This window comes from Mobula hypostoma, chromosome 9 (assembly GCF_963921235.1).
Source record: "Mobula hypostoma chromosome 9, sMobHyp1.1, whole genome shotgun sequence".
NCBI lineage: Eukaryota > Metazoa > Chordata > Chondrichthyes > Myliobatiformes > Myliobatidae > Mobula > Mobula hypostoma.
The window spans coordinates 59,633,397-59,654,261 of NC_086105.1; the positions used below are offsets into that span (position 1 = coordinate 59,633,397).

The 20,865-nt window shown below is 44.7% G+C and overlaps 1 protein-coding gene across 3 annotated transcripts in view; it reads right to left on the reverse strand.

The window, feature by feature from the left end:
- Positions 1-20,865, reverse strand: part of kitlga (kit ligand a) — a 137,330-nt gene that overhangs the window by 16,068 nt on the left and 100,397 nt on the right. For 2 of the 3 annotated variants that reach the window (XM_063058370.1, XM_063058369.1), the window contains exon 6: positions 16,935-17,060. The exons of the other annotated variant lie outside the window; for it this stretch is intronic. In XM_063058370.1, the coding sequence (XP_062914440.1) occupies positions 16,935-17,060 (126 nt within the window). The remainder of the gene's footprint in view (positions 1-16,934; positions 17,061-20,865) is intronic. 3 annotated transcript variants of the gene reach the window in all.

Genomic DNA, 20,865 nt, shown 5'->3' on the forward strand with positions numbered 1-20,865 from the left:
TCAGGAGAAATTGTCCAGCACGGTAGCAGTGCGGACAGCGTAACGCTAATACAGTGGTAGCAACCCAGGTTCAGTTCTACCGCCGTCTGTAAGGAGTTGTACGATCTCCCCATGACTGTCTGGGACTCCTCTGGGTGCTGCAGTGTCCTCCACATTTCAAAGGTGCACAGGTTAGTAGGTTAATTGGTCACCCGCTGTAATTCTGTGACGTCCCATTGGGCCGGAAGAGCCTGTTACCATGCTGTATCTCTAAATAAAATAAACTGTTTCACCAGATAATTGCTGTAACTTGGGACTTGTTCCCACAAGGGTGTGGCTGAGATGATCTGCAGCACAGTGAAATAAGTTAACTGATGAGGAACTCTGGAAGGGGCACCTGGAATCTTAGAATGTTCATGGAACTTTTTTGAGTTAAGTGGCCTACTTCTGAGTTGTAAATAGCCACAATGGTAGGCTTTATAGTCCAGTTTGGTCCATTCCCGCCGCCTGCAAGGAGTTTGTATGCTCTTCCCGCAACGATGTGGGTTTCCTCTGGGTGCTCTGGTTTCTTCCCACATTCCAAAGGTGCATGGTTGGGCTCTGTAAGTTGTGGGCATGCCATGTTGGTTCAGGAAGCATGGGGCACCTGTGGGCTGCCTCAAACACAGCTCGAACTGTGTGGGTCATTGACACAAAACGACACTGTATGTTTCGACGTACAAGTGACAAAGAAAGCTAATCTTTAATAACTTTATCTTTCCCTTGCCACTTTAACTCCCCTGGCATTGATTTAGTTATTGAATTCCCCACAAGTCCATGCAAGTTCGTTGGGCTATAAGGACCTGTTACTGTGCCGTAAGGATCTGTTACCGTGCTGTAAGGATCTGTTACTGTGCTGTAAGGATCTGTTACTGTGCTGTAAGGATCGGTTACTGTGCTGTAAAGACCTGTTACCATGCTGTAAGGATCTGTTACTGTGCTGTAAGGATCTGTTACCGTGCTGTAAGGATCTGCTACTGTGCTGTAAGGACCTGTTACCGTGTTGTAAGGATCTGTTACTGTGCTGTAAGGATCTGTTACCGTGCTGTAAGGATCTGTTACCGTGCTGTAAGGATCTGTTATCGTGCTGCAAGGACCTGTTACCGTGCTGTAAGGACCTGTTACCGCGCTGTAAGGACCTGTTACCGCGCTGTAAGGATCTGTTACCGCGCTGCAAGGACCTGTAACTGTGCTGTAAAGATCTGTTACTGTGCTGCAAGGACCTGTTACCGTGCTGTAAGGATTTGTTACCGTGCTGTAAGGACCTGTTACCGTGCTGTAAGGACCTGTTACCGTGCTGCAAGGACCTGTTACCGTGCTGCAAGGACCTGTTACCGTGCTGTAAGGACCTGTTACCGTGCTGTAAGGATCTGTTACCGTGCTGTAAGGACCTGTCACCGTGCTGTAAGGACTTGTTACTGTGCTGTAAGGACCTGTTACCGTGCTGTAAGGACCTGTCACCGTGCTGTAAGGACTTGTTACCGTGCTGTAAGGACTTGTTACTGTGCTGTAAGGACCTGTTACCGTGCTGTAAGGATCAGTTACCGGTCTGTAAAGATCTGTTACTGTGCTGCAAGGACCTGTTACTGTGCTGTAAGGATTTGTTACCGTGCTGTAAGGATCTGTTGCCGTGCTGTAAGGACCTGTTACCATGCTATAAGGACCTGTTACAGTGCTGTAAGGACCTGTTACCTTACTGTAAGGACCTGTTATCGTGCTGCAATAAGGACCTGTTACCGTGCTTTATCTCTAAACGACAATAAAAATAAAAATAAAGAAGTCCATTCATTACTGAAAGGGCTGGGCATTTCCTGCCTATAAAATCTATGAGTGTTGTGGTGGCTGTTGCAGCTTTGTGTGTGGAGCTCTTGGACAATACGGTAGTGAGCATAATTACTCATCAAGCTCCTGAACCAACGCTATTAACTTCAATCTCACAACTCTGAACTGATTCTACAATTTACAGACACTCTCAAGTACTCCTTACATCTCGTGTTCTCAGTTTTGTGTTATTTGCACAGTTAGTCTTCTTTTGCACATGAGTTATTGTTAGTTTTTGTTTGAGTCTGCTTTGCGCTTTTCCAGATTGAACCCCTTCTGCCTCTTCTCCGTTGATTGGCCAGATATTCCACTGTGGGTGAGCACGAAGTCTGACAGAGGTCTATCCACTCAGCCGGGTGTTAATCTTCCACGCCTGAAGTACCGACTCTTGTATTTTGCCTTGCAGAAGAGTTCCCTTTCCTATTGCCACTCAGGCGGGCTGGGATCTGATCCAAGTTTTACTAAACTCAAAGGAGTTGCTGAATGCAAAGTGTTGTGATGTGGTCAGAATGGGCTAGATTAACAATTCTAAGGTTGGATGGAGGAGGGCATTTCAGATTGCCTGTTCCCACTGGGAGTTTCATCCTTACCTCTGAAACTGAAGAAGGAAATGTTCTGCCTTTAACTGTTACCACTCTAATATTGACCCATTTTAATGGCATTTGTTGGTAGTTGGAGCGAAGCATTACGAAGTACTTTGCAGAGGTATAATTCTGTGCTGTGCTCTTCTATATTCAGCGGTCACTTTATTAGGTACACAAAAACATCCAGTGAGCGGCAGTTCTGTGGGTGAAAATGCCTCGTTAATGATAGAGGTCAGAGGAGAATGGCCAGATGGTTCAAGCTGACAGGAAGGCGACAGTAACTCAGATAACCACGTGTTACAGCAGTGGAGAAGAGAATGTCTGAATGCACAACACATCAAATCTTGAAGTGGATGGGCTACAGCAGCAGAAGACCAAGAACAGACACACTTTGTTAGGTAGAGGAGGTACCTAATAAGGTGGCCACTGAATGTATATCCTAGATGCTCAAAGCATTCACCCATTGTACCTCCCCGTGTCCCAGCTCTGTGTCTCAGCTGCTGTTCAGTGGACACTTGCCTCAAGGTTTGGAGTTCAAATCTCTGTCTGATGATTGAGTGCAACGTGGAGGGAATGATGCCTCGTTGCAGGCATTCGTTACTCGTGCTTGTCCATCCAACATTCTGTTCAATGATTACCCATCAAAACATCACCAAGAGATCAAATGCTGCTTGCGAGAACTTGCTGTGCACAAGTTCCCATCTTAATAAGGGAAGAGTGGTTTGTAGTATAGAGACATAGGAGTCATACAGCACGAATACAGGCCCTTCAGCCCATCTGCACCATGCTGACTAAGATGCCCAGCTAAACTAGTCCCATTTGCCCACGTTTGGCCCACATCCCACTAAACTAGGGGTTCCCAACTTTTTTTATGCCATGGACCAATACCATCAACCAAGGTGTCTGAGGACCCCAGGCTGGGAACCCCTGCTCTAAACCTTTCCTATCCATGTATCCATGATGTTGTACCATATTGTTTACCTGCACTGCACTTTCCCCAGAAACAGCTAGGAATGAAAGGGTTAACATATGAGGAGCACTGGTTGGCTCTGGGCCTGTACTCACTGGAGTTTAAAAGAATGGGGAGGCGGGGGGGGGGGGGAATCTCATTGAAATCTGTTGAATATGGAAAGGACCAGATAGAGTAGATGTGAAGAAGATGTTTCCTATAGTGGGGAAGTCCAGATTCAGAGGGCACAGCCTCAGAATAGAAGACTATCCCTTTAGAACAAAGATAAGGAGGAATTTATTTATCCAGAGGGCATGGAATCTGTGGAATCCAGAGGATCTGTGTTTTATAGAGTTGCTTTTATATTTACGTTCACGGTTATTCTGTTTTATTATTGCGTTCTTCGTGCTTATTGCATTATTTTGTGCTGCATCGGATTTGGAGAAACAATCATTTCATTCTCATTAACAACTGTCTACTAAAATTACTTTAAATAATCTCGAACCTTGAACATTTCTAAGTTCATCACCTTCTAAAGCAAAGCGACACACTTGATCGGCATCCCACATTCAATTCCTTCCCCCGCAGGGCACCGTGGCGGCAAAGAGTGTGACCTACAAAATGTCGCTTGCCCACGTTATTTCGACTTGTAGTCTCCAGACTTGCAACCTCCCCCAACAATGACAGCAACCTTACATGACCATCACCCTGTCCCACATGGTGCATGTTTCCCTCACCCTACATGTTATTTGGTGTGCTTAAGATTAGGAGGTGTATTTAGGTTTAAAGCATGTGATTTGGGTTAGGAGATATTGGCTAAGGTTAGTGGGGGTTTTGGCTAGGGGAGGTAGGAGTGTTGCTACGATTTGGTGGGGTTGTTGGCTGGGTTGGTGAGGGTGTTGGCTGGGATTGGTTGGGGTGGACTGAGTGTGTTAGGGGCTGGTGAGGGTGTTGGCTGGGATTGGTGAGATTGTTGATTGAGGTTGGTGAGGGTGTTGGCTGGGATTGGTTGGAGTGGACTGAGTGTGTTAGGGGCTGGTGAGGGTGTTGGCTGGGATTGGTGAGATTGTTGATTGAGGTTGGTGGGGGTGTTGGCTGGGATTGGTTGGAGTGGACTGAGTGTGTTAGGGGGTGGTGGTAGTGTTGGCTGGGATTAGTGCATCCCAAATGGCCCTCTCCTTCATCATCATCGGCTGGAACTCTTGGCACACTCTCCCCAACAGCTCTGAGGAGATCTTCAGCAGAAGGACCACAAGAATTCAAAAAGAAAGCCCACTACCATGTTGCAAGGAGGGGCAACATCCCCCTCCCAAAAAAAAGAAAATAAATCCTTACTTTACAAATATCTTTTGAAATATGGCCAAATTATATTGTCTCTTGCTTAAAGTTCTGCATTACTTTAAGAGATCTGGCATAACTCCCAGAATCTCTTCCACATAAAGATCAGTTGTATTCCACATACTAATGACATTGCCAGGGACATCATTTATCAAAAGTGTCTTCAGATAGATAATAGAGGCAATTAACATCTCCATGCTCCTGATTTTCCTAAACTCTATAACTTTGTCTCGCACAGTAACCTTCCAGGGGCTCTGTCCCTGAATTTAACCGTTCCATCTTAGGCAACGTGCCTTCAACTGCTGGAACCCAAAGCTTTTGGAATCCTTCCCAGAGTTCCTCTCCCTCTCTCACTCTTTTCTTCTGCCTCTTTCTCTGTCCCTTTCTCTCTCTTTCCCTGTCCCTTTCTCTCGCTTCTCTCTTTTCTCTCTCCCCACTTCACCTCTCTATACCCTTTTTTCTCAATCTCACTCTCTGTCTCTAAGTCAATCTCACTCCCTCTCCCCACTCTATCTCTTTTCTCTCTCTGTCTTTCAGCTATTTAAATGACAAACAGGACAGACAAAGGAGACTTGGTTGATGTTGTGCACTTGGATTTTCAGAAAGTCTCGACAAAATGCCACATGTGAATCTGCTTAATAAGCTATGAGCTCATGGTGTAACGGGAGAGATTCTAGCATGGATAAGGCAGTGGCTGATTGGCAGGAGGCAAAGAGTGGAAATAAAGGAAGCCTTTTCTGGTTGGCTGCCAGTGACTAGTGGTGTTCCACAGGAGTCTGTGTTGGGAACAATTCTTTCGATTTTGATGATGGGATTGACAGCTTTGTTGCAAAATTTGCAGGCGATATGAAGATAGGTGGAGGGAAAGTTAGTTTTAAGGAAATAGAGTGGCTACAGAAGGACTCAGACAGATTAGGAGAATGGGCAAAGAAATGGCAGATGGAATACAGTACTGGGAAGTGTATGATCATGCACTTCGGTAGAAGAAGTGAAAGGGTTGACTATTTTCTAAGTGAAGAGAAAATACAAAAATCTGGGGCACAAGGGGACTTGGGAGTCCTTGTGCGGGATTCCCTAAAGGTTAACCTGCAGGTTGAGTCTATGGTAAGGAAGGCAAATGCAATGTTAGCATTCATTTCAAGAGGACTAGAATATAAAAGCAAGGATGTAATGCTGAGACTTTATAAGACACTGGTGAGGCCTCACTTGGAGTACTGTGAACAGTTTTGGGCCCCTTATCTTAGAAAGGATGTGCTGAAACTGCAGAGGGTTCAAAGGAGGTAAATGAAAATGATTCCATGATTAAATGGCTTGTCATATGAAGAATGTTTGATGACTCTGGGCCTGTATTCAGTGGAATTCAGAAGAATGAGGGTGACCTATTGAATGGTGAATGGCCTTGACAGAGTGGAGGTGGAGAGGGGGCTTCCTATGATGGGAGGGTCTAAGAGCAGAGGACACAGCCTGGATGTCGTTAGTTGAGGAGACATTTTTAGGTGTGAAGTCCTGTAGGTAGAACAGGATGATGACTGGTAGTGGATCAGTCGGTGTGCTTTAGAAATACAACAGATATCATCCTTTGCTTTATGGAGTCTTACAGCAAAGAGAACAGCCCTTTGGCAGGTGAAGAGGTAGGGAATGCAGGGAAACAGATCATGAGCAGGAGAGGAATTTAGTTTTGATTGGCATTATGGGCTGTGGGCTGAAAGGCCTGTTCCTGCACAGTACTGTTCTACGACCGATGTAATACATCGATACAGTGGACTATTGGAGTTATTGACCAGGAATGTGCACTAGAGTTCCCACATAGAGTTCATAGTGATCAGGGGTTCTTAACCTGGGATCCTCGGGGAGTTCAGAGATTGATTCCAAGGGGTCCATGGACTTCGACAGGAAAAAATTTACATCTTTATTTTCACTGAAATTTAACATTTACTTCAATTAGGAATGTGGGCAACAAACCACAGTAGTACCTGTATTAACAATACCTGTGACTTTGTCACCAATAGAAATCACAGATATTTTCATATCACATTAGAGATGTTACAACTATCTCAAAATATTGCTCACTACTTGTTGTTTAATGCATTAATAATGTGTACATATATTATTATATGACAGATCTGTTTTTAAAAATATTTTGAAAACAATATTTCAATATAATTTGTTTCTTTTGTTACCAATTTTTGTGACAAGTGCGTGCCTCGCTTAAAGTAAAAATGAACGTAAATAAGTGATTATCTGGACTCCCTTATTCTTCTTCTAATTGGTGTTATGTTTTAGAGTTACAAAACAGAACCCTTTCCGTGACCTGTGGCAGCAAGGAAACCTTCCAGCCAGGATGGGTGGAAGCAGTAAAACGATAGAATTTGATGAATAATTCATCCTATCACCCCGAGGAGGAACTTCTTCACTCAGAGGGTGGTGCAAGTGTGGAACGAGCTGCCAGTGAAAGTGGTGGATGCAGGTTTGATTCAACATTTAAGAGAACTTTGGACAAGCCCATGGATGGGAGGGTTATGGAGGACTGTGGTCCAACTGCAGGCTGATGGGACTAGACAGAATAATAATTTTGGAATGGAATAAATGGACCAAATGGCCTCTTTCTATGCTACCTCGCTGTTTCTCCCTTTCACTTTTTGTTTGTAACTTATTGCAATGTTTACGTATTGCATTGCATTGCAGCCGTAAAACAAACAGTACAAATAGAACGTGGAACAGTCCCAGCACAGCACAGGCCCTTTGGCCAACAATGTTGAGCTGACCTTTACAGCCTACTCCAAGACCAATCTAACCCTTCCCTCCCACATAGTCCTCCACTTGTCAGCACGCTACATGGGTGCCGGAAGCCTGCTGATACTTGCACAATGCTTGCTGATCTGATTTGCTGTGAGCGACACATTCCAGTGTATGTTTGAATGCACAAGTGAAAACAGCATTAATTTTTATCCTTATCTTTATTTTTCTTTCATCCACGTACCTATCCAAGAGTTTCTTAAATGTCCCTAATGTTTCTGCCTCTGCCCCCACACCATGCAGCGTGTTCTACGCACCTAACACTCTCTTTGTAAAATAACCTACCTCTGACATCCTACCTCTATTTTCCTCCAATAACCGTAAAACAAACTTTATGGCACATGTTAGTGATAATAAACCCGATTCTGATTCTGAATGTGGCTTGGGCTCGGCAGCCAAATGCTGAACCTTCCTCGGGAGGGTTTATGCCAGAAGCAAGCAAAGCCATGCAGAGCCTACATTCCAAGGAGATCAAATCCAGATTGACTGACGTGGGGCCAACAGGCTACAGAGAAAAAAGTGTGGCAGAGAAAGGGAACTCAACATTCTAGGTGAGTAAGACGCTGTCGCATCAGAGGATATACCTTCTAAAGCATTAAGATACTGAAAATATTTCTTTGAAAGTCAGTGATTTGCTGTGCCAGCAGATTGAGTGTTGCCCGCAATGTGAAACCATGTGCCCAGCTGACTCAAAGTCAGGTTAACCAGTCACTGCACGGTGGTAGTACACACAAATTCTGGAAGAACTCTGCAGATCAGGCAGCATCTATGGAGGGAAATAAACAGTCAATTTTTCAGACCAAGACACTTCATCAGGACTGCAAAAGAAGGGGAAAGAATCCAGAATAAGAAGGTTTGGAAAGTTACCAGGTGAGGGGAAAGGTAGATGGGTGGGGAGGGGGAATGATGTTGGAAGCTGGGATGTGATAGATGGTGGAGATGAAAGGTTGAAGAAGGAATCTGGTAGGAGAGGACAGTGCACCATCAGAGAAAGGGAAGGAGGAAGGGCACCAGAGGGAGGTGATTCAGCTACTCTGATCTCAGAAGCAACAAAGCATGAATTTCCAGGGGCAAGTCTTTCAATATTGGCTGGGCTGCAACTTCATTAGTGTATGATTCAAATAAGGTGGGGGTGGGGAGGGAAAGGTGCACAAGCTGACAGGTGGCGGGTGAGGCCAGGTGAGGGGGAAGCTTGCTGGGTTCTCACAGGTTGTTGTCAAGAAGTTACCAAGTCAAGGGATGTCTGTCACAGAACCAGCTCCAGAGGCCACTACAAATCTGCAAAATACCAGGCTAGAAAAAGAGCTGAGGGTGTGCTGCATAAGAAGGACGAACAGCCCTAGTCCAGGATGCTGTTTGGACAATGTTTTAGTAATTTTACAGCAATGGGAATATTTGCTGTCTTCCTTAAGAACCAGTTCACAGGATTCTTGCACCTATCTGGGCAGAAAGAGATTGCAGGGTTACTTGTGTTTCAAGGCGGTGGATGTGCCCTTAGCACAAATCCATAGATTGGGTGGAATCCAAAGTAACACATACAGAAAGATAGAGAGAGGTCACACAGCATTAATAGACAGCAATACAGAGTCAACGTTTCGGGCCAAGACTCATCATCAGGACTCATAATAGAATCCTAAAGAACCACAGGATTAAGCAGTGAGACTGGTTCATTTGTATTTGGTGTATCATGTACGGTACCATAAAACATAGGAGTCATTTGGCCCATTAAGTCTGCTCCACCTTTCAACCATGGCTGATTTATTTTCTCTATCAACCCCGTTCTCCTGCCATTTCCCCGTAGACTTTGACATCCTTGCTAATCAAGAACCAATCAAATATACTTATCCTGAGTACATCAAACCATACAGTGAAATGTGTCATTGGCATTAATAAGTAACACACCCGAGGGCGTGGTGTGGTTGGCCCAAGGGTGTTGCCACACATTCTGGCACCAACCCAGCATGCTCACGAGGCTTGGCAGAACAACATAGGACTGCTGGAAAGGATAATGCTGTGCACATTCTGCAGAAGAATTATGCATCCATAAGGATTTTGTTACAGTATTTGCATAGTACTGTACAAAAGTCTTACACACATATATTGTATATAGTTGGGGAGATTAAGACAGTAGTAATTTTATGTATCGTACTAAACTGCTGTCACTACAAGAAACAAATTTCATGACGTGTGATGATGATAAACCTGATTCTGATTTGGGTCTCTATTGTGGACTGAGAGTGGGAAGGGGGCAGAGAGAGAGGAATTATGGTCGGGAAAAGGGGAAGGGAGAGGGGAGGGAGCAGAATTCACTGGAGAGACATTGTGTAATGATCAATAAACCAATTGTCTGGAATCAAATGACCCTTCCTGGTGTCTCAGGACTGGGTGTATCTGCACCTGGGCCACTCCCTACCCTGACACTCTTTCGCTGCCATCTGTCCCCCACCCCTCCCGCGGTGCCCCATCCTCACCCTTCCCAACATCCTTTGCACCTGCCAGATTTACAAACTCGCTCTCCGCTCCACGTTGACAAATACAGTAGTCAGCAAACATCTCGGGAACCATAACTATATACATGTGCCTAAGTCTTTCGCACAGCACTCTATATCAACTGAGTGGCCTAAATCAAACACAGATTGAGTTGGAATATAGACTGCATTCCACTGTGGAGTCTTGCCAAAAACTCCAACCATTTAATTGGTAATACCACAATAGGCGTTGACCTACCGTGTCCAGCCAACCTCTGAAGCCAGACACCGACAAGAGAGAATGAAAACAATCAAGGCAGAATTTTGAGCATTCATGTTGCAGAAGGAGATGAGTTTGTAGCTTCAAGCAACAAAGAGGAAACATCTGGATTCTAAAGCAATTTAGTGTGTCAGTCAGAACACCAAACCGAGACGGAGAGCCCTAAGAAGAAGCCAATGCTGTAGCGACTGAGTGCAAGGTTTTTAATAATTTTTAAAGTTTTTATCTATTGATTGAGATACAATGCAGCACAGACCCTTCTGGCCCTTCACGCCGTGCTGCACAGCAACCCCCAACATAACCGTAACCTAATCAATGTCACTTTACAATGACCAATTAACGTACCAACCAGTACGTCTTTGGACTGTGGCAGGAAACCACACGGTCATGAGGAGAAGGTATGAACTCCTTACAGACGCGGTGGGAATTGAACCCGGGTCACTGGTACTGTAAAGCATAGTGCTAACCACTACGCTACTGTGCCGCCCATAATTTAGCAAATACAGCTTGGGACTACGGTTGTCCAATATCCATTCATTAGGTACACCTGTACACCTGCTCATTAATGCAAGTATCAGCCACTCATGTGGCAGTAACTCAATACATAAAAGCATGTAGACATGGTTGAGAAGTTCAGTTGTTATTCAAGCCAAATGTCAGAATGGGGAAGAAATATGATCTAAGTGACTTTGACTGTGGAATGATTGTTGGTGTCAGATGGGGTAGTTTGAGTCTCTCAAAAACTGCTGATCGCTTGGGATTTTCATGCACAACCGTCTCTAGAGTTTGCAGAGAATGGTGCAAGAGATAAAACGACATCCAGTGAGTGGTAGTGCTGTGGGCAAAAACATCTTATTACTGACAGAGGTCAGAGGAGAATGTCCAGACTAGCTTAAGCTGACAGGAAGGTGACCGTAACTCAAATAACCACACATTACGACAGTGGTGTGCAGAAAAGAATCTCTGAATGCACAACATATTGAAACTTGAAGTGAATGGGCTACACAAATATACACTCAGTGGCCACTTAATTAGGTACAGGAGGTATTGAATAAGTGACCACTACAGTAGATTCTGGTTAATTGAGACACATTAGGACCAGTACATTTTGGCCCAATAAAGCAGCTGCCTCAATTAGCCAGTTTCATGAAAATCATTAGAAAGGTATAAAAAAAGACAAACTACTGTTTAACTGAGTAACAAATTATGTATTTAAATGAAACATGGAAAAAATTAGGACACTACCAGTACTACTACAGTACTATAAAACTGTGCATTAGTTTCTAATAGTTACTGACAGAGGAATTAATCCAGTGTAGTCTATAATTTTCTTTTGATTGACTGTAAATGAGCAAAATCTAGGTGCAAACACCTAGTGTAGATAAAGAACAACCTTCATAGATGATTTTGACAACAACATGCTCCAAATCTTCATTTTTATTGTAGCATTCAAGTTGATCATTGACATATTCAAATTCTTCATAATTCCTAAGTTGTTGAAGCAGTGAAATAAATTCATTTTCACTCCTGGCCATTTCTGGCATCTCCAAGCCTGAATGCTTGAAAGTGCAGTTCTAAATTGTCTTACTGCTTATTTCTTGCCAACTATCAGAGACAAAAATCTCTGCTTTTTAAACACAAACGCACACAACTGACGAGTACAGTCAACGTTTTGGGCCGAGATCCTTCAGCAGTACTTTTTCCATAGATGCTGCCTGGCCTGCTGAGTTCCTCCAGCATATCGTGTGTGTTGCTTGGATTTCCAGCATCTGGAGATTTTCTCAGTCCTGCTGAAGGCAGCATCCATTATCAAGGGGCCCCACCATTCAGGACGTGGCCTCTTTTCATTACTACCATCGGGGAGGAGCCACACTCAATGTTTTAAGAATAGCACCTTCCCTTCCTCCATCAGATTTCTAACAGTCCATGAACCCATAAACATCACCTCACTATTCTGCTCTTCACTTGCACTGCTTTTTTCATACACAGGTGCCCCCCAGGGCTGTGTCTGAAGCCCCCTCCTTTACTCTCTGCATACCCATGACTGTGTTGCCACCCACAGCTCCAATCTGCTAATTAAATTTGCTGATGACACTACACTGATTGGCTTAACCTCAAATAATAATGAGGCAGCCTACAGAGAAGAAGTCATCACCCTGACACAGTGCTGTCAAGAAAACAACCTCTCCCTTAAAGTCGCAAAAACAAAGGAGCTGGTTGTGGACTACAGGAGGAATGGAGACAGGTTCATCCCTATTGACATCAATGGTTCTGGGGTTGAGAGGGTGAACAGCTTTCAGTTCCTCAGCATACACATCACCAAGGATTTCATGTGGTCTGTACATACTGGCTGTGTGGTGAGAAAAGCTCAACAGTGCCTCTTTCACCTCAGACGGTTGAAGAAGTTCGGTATGAGTCCCCAAATCCTAAGAACTTTCTACAGAGGTGCAACTGAGAGCATCCTGACTGGCTGCATCACTGCCTGGTATGGGAACTGTACTTCCCTCAATCGCAGGACTCTGCAAAGAGTGGTGCAGACAGCCCAGCACATCTATAGATGTGAACTTCCCACTATTCAGGACATTTACAAAGACAGGTGTGTAACAAGGCCCGAAGGATCATTGGAGTCCCCAGTCACCCCAACCACAAACTGTTCCAGCTGTTACCATATGAGAAACGGTACCGCAGCATAAAAGCCCAGACCAATAGGCTCCGGGACAGCTTCTTCCACCAGCCCATCAGACTGATTAATTCATTCAGATACAATTGTATTTCTATGTTATATTGACTGTCCTGTTGTACATACCATTTATTATAAATTACTATAACTTGCACATTGCACATTTTATGGAGATGTAACGTAAAGATTTTTACTCCTTGTGTATTTGAAGGATGTATGTAAGTAATAAAGCCTATTCAATTCAATATACAGTATTCTTATTGTAAATTTATAGCAATTTTTATGTATTTCTCTGTACTGCTGCCACAAAGTGACAAGCTTCACGACATGTCGGTGAGAACAAACTTGATCCCAATTCTGATTCATACAACATAGAACATTACAGCACAACACTTTGGCCTTCGATGTTGTGCTGTCCTTTTAACCTACTCGAAGACTAACCTAACTCTTCCCTCCTGCATAACCCCCCATTTTTCTATCATTTAAGAGTTTCTTAAAAGTCCCTAATGAACCTGCCTCTATCACCACCCCTGGCAGTGCATTCCACGCACCCGTATTTTTGCCTGAGTATCTGGCTTCTACAACACGGTTACATCAGGCATTGGTGCACGCTGAGGGTTGACTGCCTTCAGAAATAGTGTTTTATGGTTGGCTTTTGCCAGAGTAAGGAGAATACTAAAGAGGCAGCACACTCCATGTGAAATATCCTGATGAGTCTTCTCACATTAAAGGTGTGATCTGCAGAAACTGCCGCAGATCACTGTCACCAGCTTTCTTCAATCATTGATGTCCTGACAACAGTGTCATTGGGTAATGCTTCTGTAAACGTCCAACTGAGTCAAAAGTCAAAATCGTACAATGCTTAGAAATGTATTTGCTTTTGTTGAAATTCTGGCGTAGCAGACACACTTTTCACTCAACACACACAAAATGCTGGAGGAGCCCAGCAGGTCAGGCAGCATCTACAGAGAGGAATAAATGTTTTGGGCTGAGACTTCATCAGGACTGGAAAGGAAGGGGGCAGAAACCAGAATAAGAAGGTGAGGGGAAGGAAAGGAGCACAAGCTGGCAGGTGATCGGTGAGACCAGGTGAGGGGGAAAGGTGGCTGGGAGAGGGTGGGGGAAGTGAGAAGCTGGGAGGAGATAGGTGGAAGAAGTACAGGACTGAAGAAGTAGGAATCTGATAGGAGAACAGATTGGACCGGGGCAGAAAGCGAAGGAGGAGGGAGGTAATTTAGGTCCACTGAAGTCAATACGACCAGATCTGAGAAGCAACAAGGGGTGAATCTCCAGAGACAAGTCTTTCAACATTGGCTGGGCTGCAACTCAGATAATATATACTCCAAATAAATATTCCCTTTCTATTTCTCTCACATCGTTTGGGAGGCCAATGGACCCAACCTCTACCAGACCCCTTCCTGTAACTTTCTCAGGTCTATTTCCCTCTCTTGCACATTTACCTCTGCCCTCATTGGCCCTGAAGGGGACAAAAGTGCGGGCAAAATGAAGCGGACGCCAGGAAAGAGGACCATGAAATCCCGACCTACCACAATCTCCCATACCCTGTTGGGGGTTCATGCTTTAATCCCACTGAGCTTACAGTAGAGAAACAGGACATTCTCTCCAACAGGTCACCAAGGGGGTGGGTGATGACATGGCAAAGTGTACTCAGTTGTGATTTGATTGGATGGGCTGGTGCTGCAGACTGTATGATCAACTGGGTTACCCCTACAGCCACTGCCAATGTTAGTCCTATAGCTGACCTACTGTACCTCCTAAAATGGAACAGCATTTAATGGCCTGGCACTGAGGCATCACCACTAAAGGATTTGAGGATATTCTCACTTCTCACTTCTTGATTCCCAGCCACAAAGGCAATGTCCCTTCAAATGCTCTTCCAGATATACTCAGTGCGCGCCACAGTAGCATTGGGGTTAGCATGATGCTGTTACAGCTCGGGTGCCCGGAGTTGAGAGTTCAATCCCATTGTCCTCTACAAGGAGTCTGTACGTCCTCCCTGTGGAATGTGTGGGGTTTCCCCCGGGTGCTCCGGTTTCCTCCCACGTTTCAAAGAGGTACCGGGCAGTAGGTTAATTGGTCCTTGTACATTGTCCTGCGATGAGGTTAGGGTTAATTTGGGGTTGTTGGGGGTTGCACTGCTCGATGTGCTGGAAATGCCTACGCTGCACCGTATCACTAAATCAATAATTCATAAGGTACCTCCTGTAACTCATAAAGTGGCCACTGAATGCATGTTCATGGCCATCTGCTGCTGTAGACCACCCACTTCAAAGCTCGGTATGTTGTGTATTCAGAGATGCTCTTCTGCACACACTATTGTAATGAGTTACTGTCGCCTTCCTGTCATCTTGAAGCAGTCTAGCAATTCTCCTCTGACCTCTCTCATTAACCAGGCATTTTCACCCACAGAACTGCTGCTCACTGGAATTTTTGTTGTGTCTTTCTTGTCATTATTTGTATACTCTAGGGACTGTTGTGCATGAAAATCCCAAGATATCAGCAGTTTCTGAGATACTGAAACCACCCCATCTGCCACCAAGAATCACTTCACGGTCAAAGCCACTTGAATCACATTTTCCCCCCTATTCTGATGTTTGGTCTAAGCAACAACTGAACCTCCTGACCATGTCTGCATGCACTGAAGCATTGAGCCACATGATTGGCTGATTAGATATTTATATTAATGAGCAGGTGCACAGGTGTACATAATAAGGTGGCCACTGAGTGAACCTGTGTACATCTTAACTCCTATAACCTTCTGCTCCTTGCCTTCTGAGTCCCCAAATTTAACATTTGATGGCAGCTATTGTTTTTGGAAACATTTTAGTGGGATAGGTGGTGATCTAAATCAAGGACATTAAGATCTAACTTTGTTATATGCAGAGCTTGTACCTGCTCTGCACTTTCGCTGTAGCTGTTACATTTTATTCCGAATTTTGTTATTGCATTGGACTCTGTAATGAAATGATCTGTACAAGCGGTATGCAAAGATTAGCTTTAGTCATAGAGTCATAAAACTCCACAGTATAGAAACAGGCCTTTTGGCCCATCTAGCCCATGCTGAACTAATATTCTTCCTAGTCCAATTGACTTGCACCTGGACCATCCATGCTGAATTAATATTCATCCTAGCCCAATTGATTTGCACCTGGACCACAGTCCTCCATACCTGTCCCATCCATGTACTTATCCAAAGGTCTCTTCAATGTTGAAATCAAACCTGCATCCACCACTTTCTCGTTCCACTCTCACCACCCTCTGAGTGAAGAAGATTCCCCTCATGCTCCCTTAAATATTTCACCTTTCACACTTAACTCGTGACGTCTAGTTCTAGTGTCATCCAACCTCAGTGGAAAAAGCCTGCTTTCATTTACCCTGTCTAAACCCCCATAATTTTGTGTATGTCTAGAAGATCTCCCCTAATTCTTCTGTGCTCCAGGGAATAAATTCCTAACTTACTCAACCTTTCTCTATAACTCATGTCCTCATGTCCCAGCAACTTCCCTGTAAATTTTCTCTGTACCCTTTCAATTTAACCTTTCACCCTTAAGCTTCATTTGTCACAAGTACATTGATACTTCAAAGCAAGCAAGACAAGCTTCCTCGCTGTATCTCGGTACATGTGACAATTCTTTTCTACCTCAGTATTCACGACTCTGTATAGATCTGATCTGTATGAACGGTATGCAAGACAAGCTTTCCACTGTATCTCGGTACACGTGACAATGAACCAATTCCAATTCCAAGACGTGGGAAGTTGTGTGCAGAAAAAATGCTGATGCCTGGTGGGAGAACAAGTGGAAGGGGTTTACAGTGAGTTCATTCTGTGACTACAGCTCCGTCCTCGGGTTTGTGGTGGAGATTTATTAGCTGGCATAATGAAAGTGCTCAAGTTGCCTGGCTTAACACACGCACATGTCCGCAGAGGCCTTGGGTCACTCTACATGTTCCCCTGTGCAGTGCTTTAGTAAATACTTACTGGCTGTGAGAGAGTGTCTCTTAGCTCGGACCGGCCTACCCCGCTCCGGATGTGTGTGTTCACACCTGGGCACACAGGTTTTAGTTATCTGCTCCAGAGTGTATAAGGTAGAGTTGGAGACACGCCCTGGGTAGAAAAGGGTGGGGTGCTGTCAGTGTGTTACATGAAAGAAAGACGTCTAGCAAACTACGTGATTCGTTCCCTGCACATCTACAGAAAGTGGCCATCTGGCCCAAACTGTCTATGCTGTCACTTATAACGCCTCCATCCCAATTCTTCCCAAATCCTTCTGTCCCTCAACGATATCTAACTGCCCTCTACCTGAGCCTCAGTTTCTTCCTGTTGAAGCCATTTCGAGGCTTCCTGGCTTAATCTCAGCAACCCTCCCCTGAGGACCCACCACCCAGTCACTTCTAAGCTGGGACCAGGGTGATTTAATTTATTATTTAGAAATATAGCATGGAATGGGCCCTTCTGGCCCTTTGAGCCGTGCTGTCCAACAACCCCCACATCTAACTCTAGCTTAATCATGGGACAATTTACAATGACCAATTAACCTACCAGCCCGTATGTCTTTGGATTTTGGCTGGAAAGCAGAGCACCCGAAGGAAACCCCCACGCACACTGGAAGGAACATACAAACTTGCTTACAGAGGACACCGGAACTGAACTCTGAACTCCACTGACCTGAGCTGTAATACCATTCTACTGATCTCTATGCTACCATGGCACCCCAATTTGGAAGCCCAAACATATAATTCCACAATTATTTTTTGTTAAAACTCTTCCCAGTGAACTGTCATGGAAATTTGACACCTTAATTGATTCAAACAGACCACATTATCAATCGCAGAACATCACTGCACTCATTTCTAATTTTATCCAGCAACTCCAATGGTCAGCACCTTGTTTTTACTCGGAGCAAGGCGGCACGATAGCAGAGCGGCTACCCTAACAGCTTACAGCACTAGCGATGGGAGTTCGATTCCCGCCACTGTCTGTAAGGAGTTTGTACGTTCACCTCATGACCACATGGTTTCCTCCGGATACTCCATCTCCTCCCACATCCCAATGACATACAGGTTAATAAAGCTGAATAGGTCGTGAGCATGATATGTTGGCGCCAGAAGTATCGCAGCCCTTGCAGGCTGCCCCCAACACATCCTTGGACTGCGTAGGTTGTTGATGCATTTCACTGTACATTTATATGTATGGTACATGTGACAAATTAGAGCTAATCTTTTTAAAAAAATTTTTTAAGGAGATCTTTCAACTCCTCAAAAATCTTTCTCCATTCAATTAATTTTATTTACATTTATTTGGCCCCTGCACATTGAAATATACAATGAAAAGAGTCATTTGTATCAAACCAAATCAGTGAGGATTGTGCTGAGTGTGCAGGTATTGTCATGCTTCTGGCACCAACAAAAGGGTTAGTGCATTGGACGCACCAGACACGTGGTGACACTTGTGGGATGCCCAACACAACTCTCACTGATTTTGCTCATCTTCGTTCCCCAATCCTTGCCACTCTTGCCTAGATACTTTAAAGCACTGGTATTTTTCTCAGGACCTTTGATATTTGTTAGGTTACTTGATATAGACACTCATTACTTCGAGAGCCCGAGGTGACTCAAAATCTGAATTACTGGATTAAAACCACCAAGCAATTTATTTACAATTAATTTTCGCAGAGTTATTGCTGCTCGGCTGCTTAGAGTGAGAACTGAGTTTCGGTGAAATAATGTTATGTTTCCACTAAAGATTTCATCAGGACATTCCGTCTGTTGTCTTTCCAAATTCTTACCACTCCAATCTCCTCTCTGACAGCTGAGAAGGGAGGAGTTCTCCCTCAGAACCTAACAGCCGCTGTGGTAACAAAACCCAGGCCTATCCAGCCAACTCCACTCAGTCAATGAGAGTGGATCCTCGGACCAAACACACTCACTCAGAAACACCTTTATAAGGAGTGTCGTTGGTGGGTGACCAAACCTGCAGTCTTGCCACCCCCCTGCTATGTGCTCTTGGTACCTCAATGCGCTATTGTAATGTGCATTGCCTCAATGCAATGATGTAACGAATTGGCCTGACAAACAGTATACAAGACTAGTTTTCCACTGTAGCTCAGTACCTGTGACAGTAATAAACTAATTTGTCAATTTATCAGTTTCCGACTGGTTTGGTTTTGGAGAGGTCGGTGGACAATTGAGCAAAGTAGCTGATGAGAAACCCCAGCCAAAGTAATGGCTTCTGTCCGTGGTAAAGACATGATCTCCCAGTGACCACCCATTTCAATTTGATTTTCCATTCTCACACTAACATATCTGTCCACAGACTCCTCTACTGTCAGGAAGAGTCCAAAGACAGGTTGGAGGAGCAACAACCCATATTCCTTCTGAGTAACATCCAACTTGATGGCACGGACATTGACCTCCCTCCATTTCTCCATTTCCTCTGGCATTTTGTGTGCGTGTGTTTTTCAAGATTTCCAGCATCTGCAGAATCTCTTCTGCCTCTAACTTGCTAAATGCACTCCTAAGCAAAGTAAATTACTCTTAGTTTTAATCATGTCCTGAATCAGAGCTGACCAACGCTTAGTTTGGTGTCATGGGATGTGGAACATGTTTGGTCGAATCATCTGAACACCTGTTTGTCAGAACCATTAGATCAAACATTTTGTGTCACTGATCGTCACACAAACCTCTGAATTTTGTGACCTCAGCACTGGCAGAGACGCTACAGCCAATGGTAACCCAGTCGTGAGTTTTCACTGGATTTGCACTGTCATATAACGTTCAAATTCTGCAGTTCATGCCTTTAAAGGTGAGAGAGATGAGGAAAGTTTAAAGGAGATATGCAGGGAAATTTTTTGACATGGGGAGTGGTGGGTGACTGGAATGGGCTGACAAGATAGGTGGTAGAGGCAGATATGATAGAGATTTTTAAGAGGATGTTAGACACGTGGATGTGCAGGGAAGAGAGAGATATGGGGCACATGCTGTCAGAGGTATTTAGTTTAACTCAGCATCGTGCCTGACACAGACACTGTGGGCTGAACGACCCATTCCTTGGGCTGAACAGCAGCACCCCAACTTCCTTAGAGTGCTAATGAAACTTGTCACATCCATGTTGACCCTCGCCAGTTTTTACAGCTGTACCACAGAAATCATCCCATCAAGATGCATTGCAGATGTGTACGACAACTGCTCTGCACCATGGACAGAGCCTAGTCCATCAGGTCAACCTGCCTCCCCTCCACTGACTCCGTCTACAATTCCCACTGCACCGGTAAAGTCCCAGCATTATCGAAGATCCCACACACCCAAGCCATTCTCTCTTCTCCCCGCCTCATCGGGCAGAACCTACAAAAGCTTGAAAACGCACACCTCCAGGCTCAAGGATAGCTTCACTGTTGTCAGACTGTTGAATAAAGCTCTTGTACAGTAAGATGGCCTTTCGACCTTGCAATCTACCTGTGGCCCTTGTACCTTTTTTCATGAGATACAGTGTGTAGCCGGCCCTTATGGTCCTTTGATCAGCACCAGCCGATTTAACCCTCGCCTGATCACGGGACAGCTTACAATGAACAATTAACCTACCATCTGGTACGGCTTTGGACTTTGGGAGAAAGCAGAGCACCCAGAGGAAACCCACGCTGGTCAAAGGGAGAATGTACAACCTCCGTACAGGCAGTGGCGGGAAACGAACCCCGGTCGCTGGTACTGTAAAGTCTCGTGTTAACCACTGTGATACCGTCTAGCTAGCCGCACTTCCTCTGTAACCTTAACACTGCGGGCTGTTATTGCTTTTCTCCTGTACTACCTCAAAGCACCGATGAGACGAACAAGGGGAGGACAGTGAATGAGAGAGACCCTAGGAAGGAAGCGTCTGTGGCTCAGGCTGAGGGTCAGGAGCATTGGAGCACTGGGGT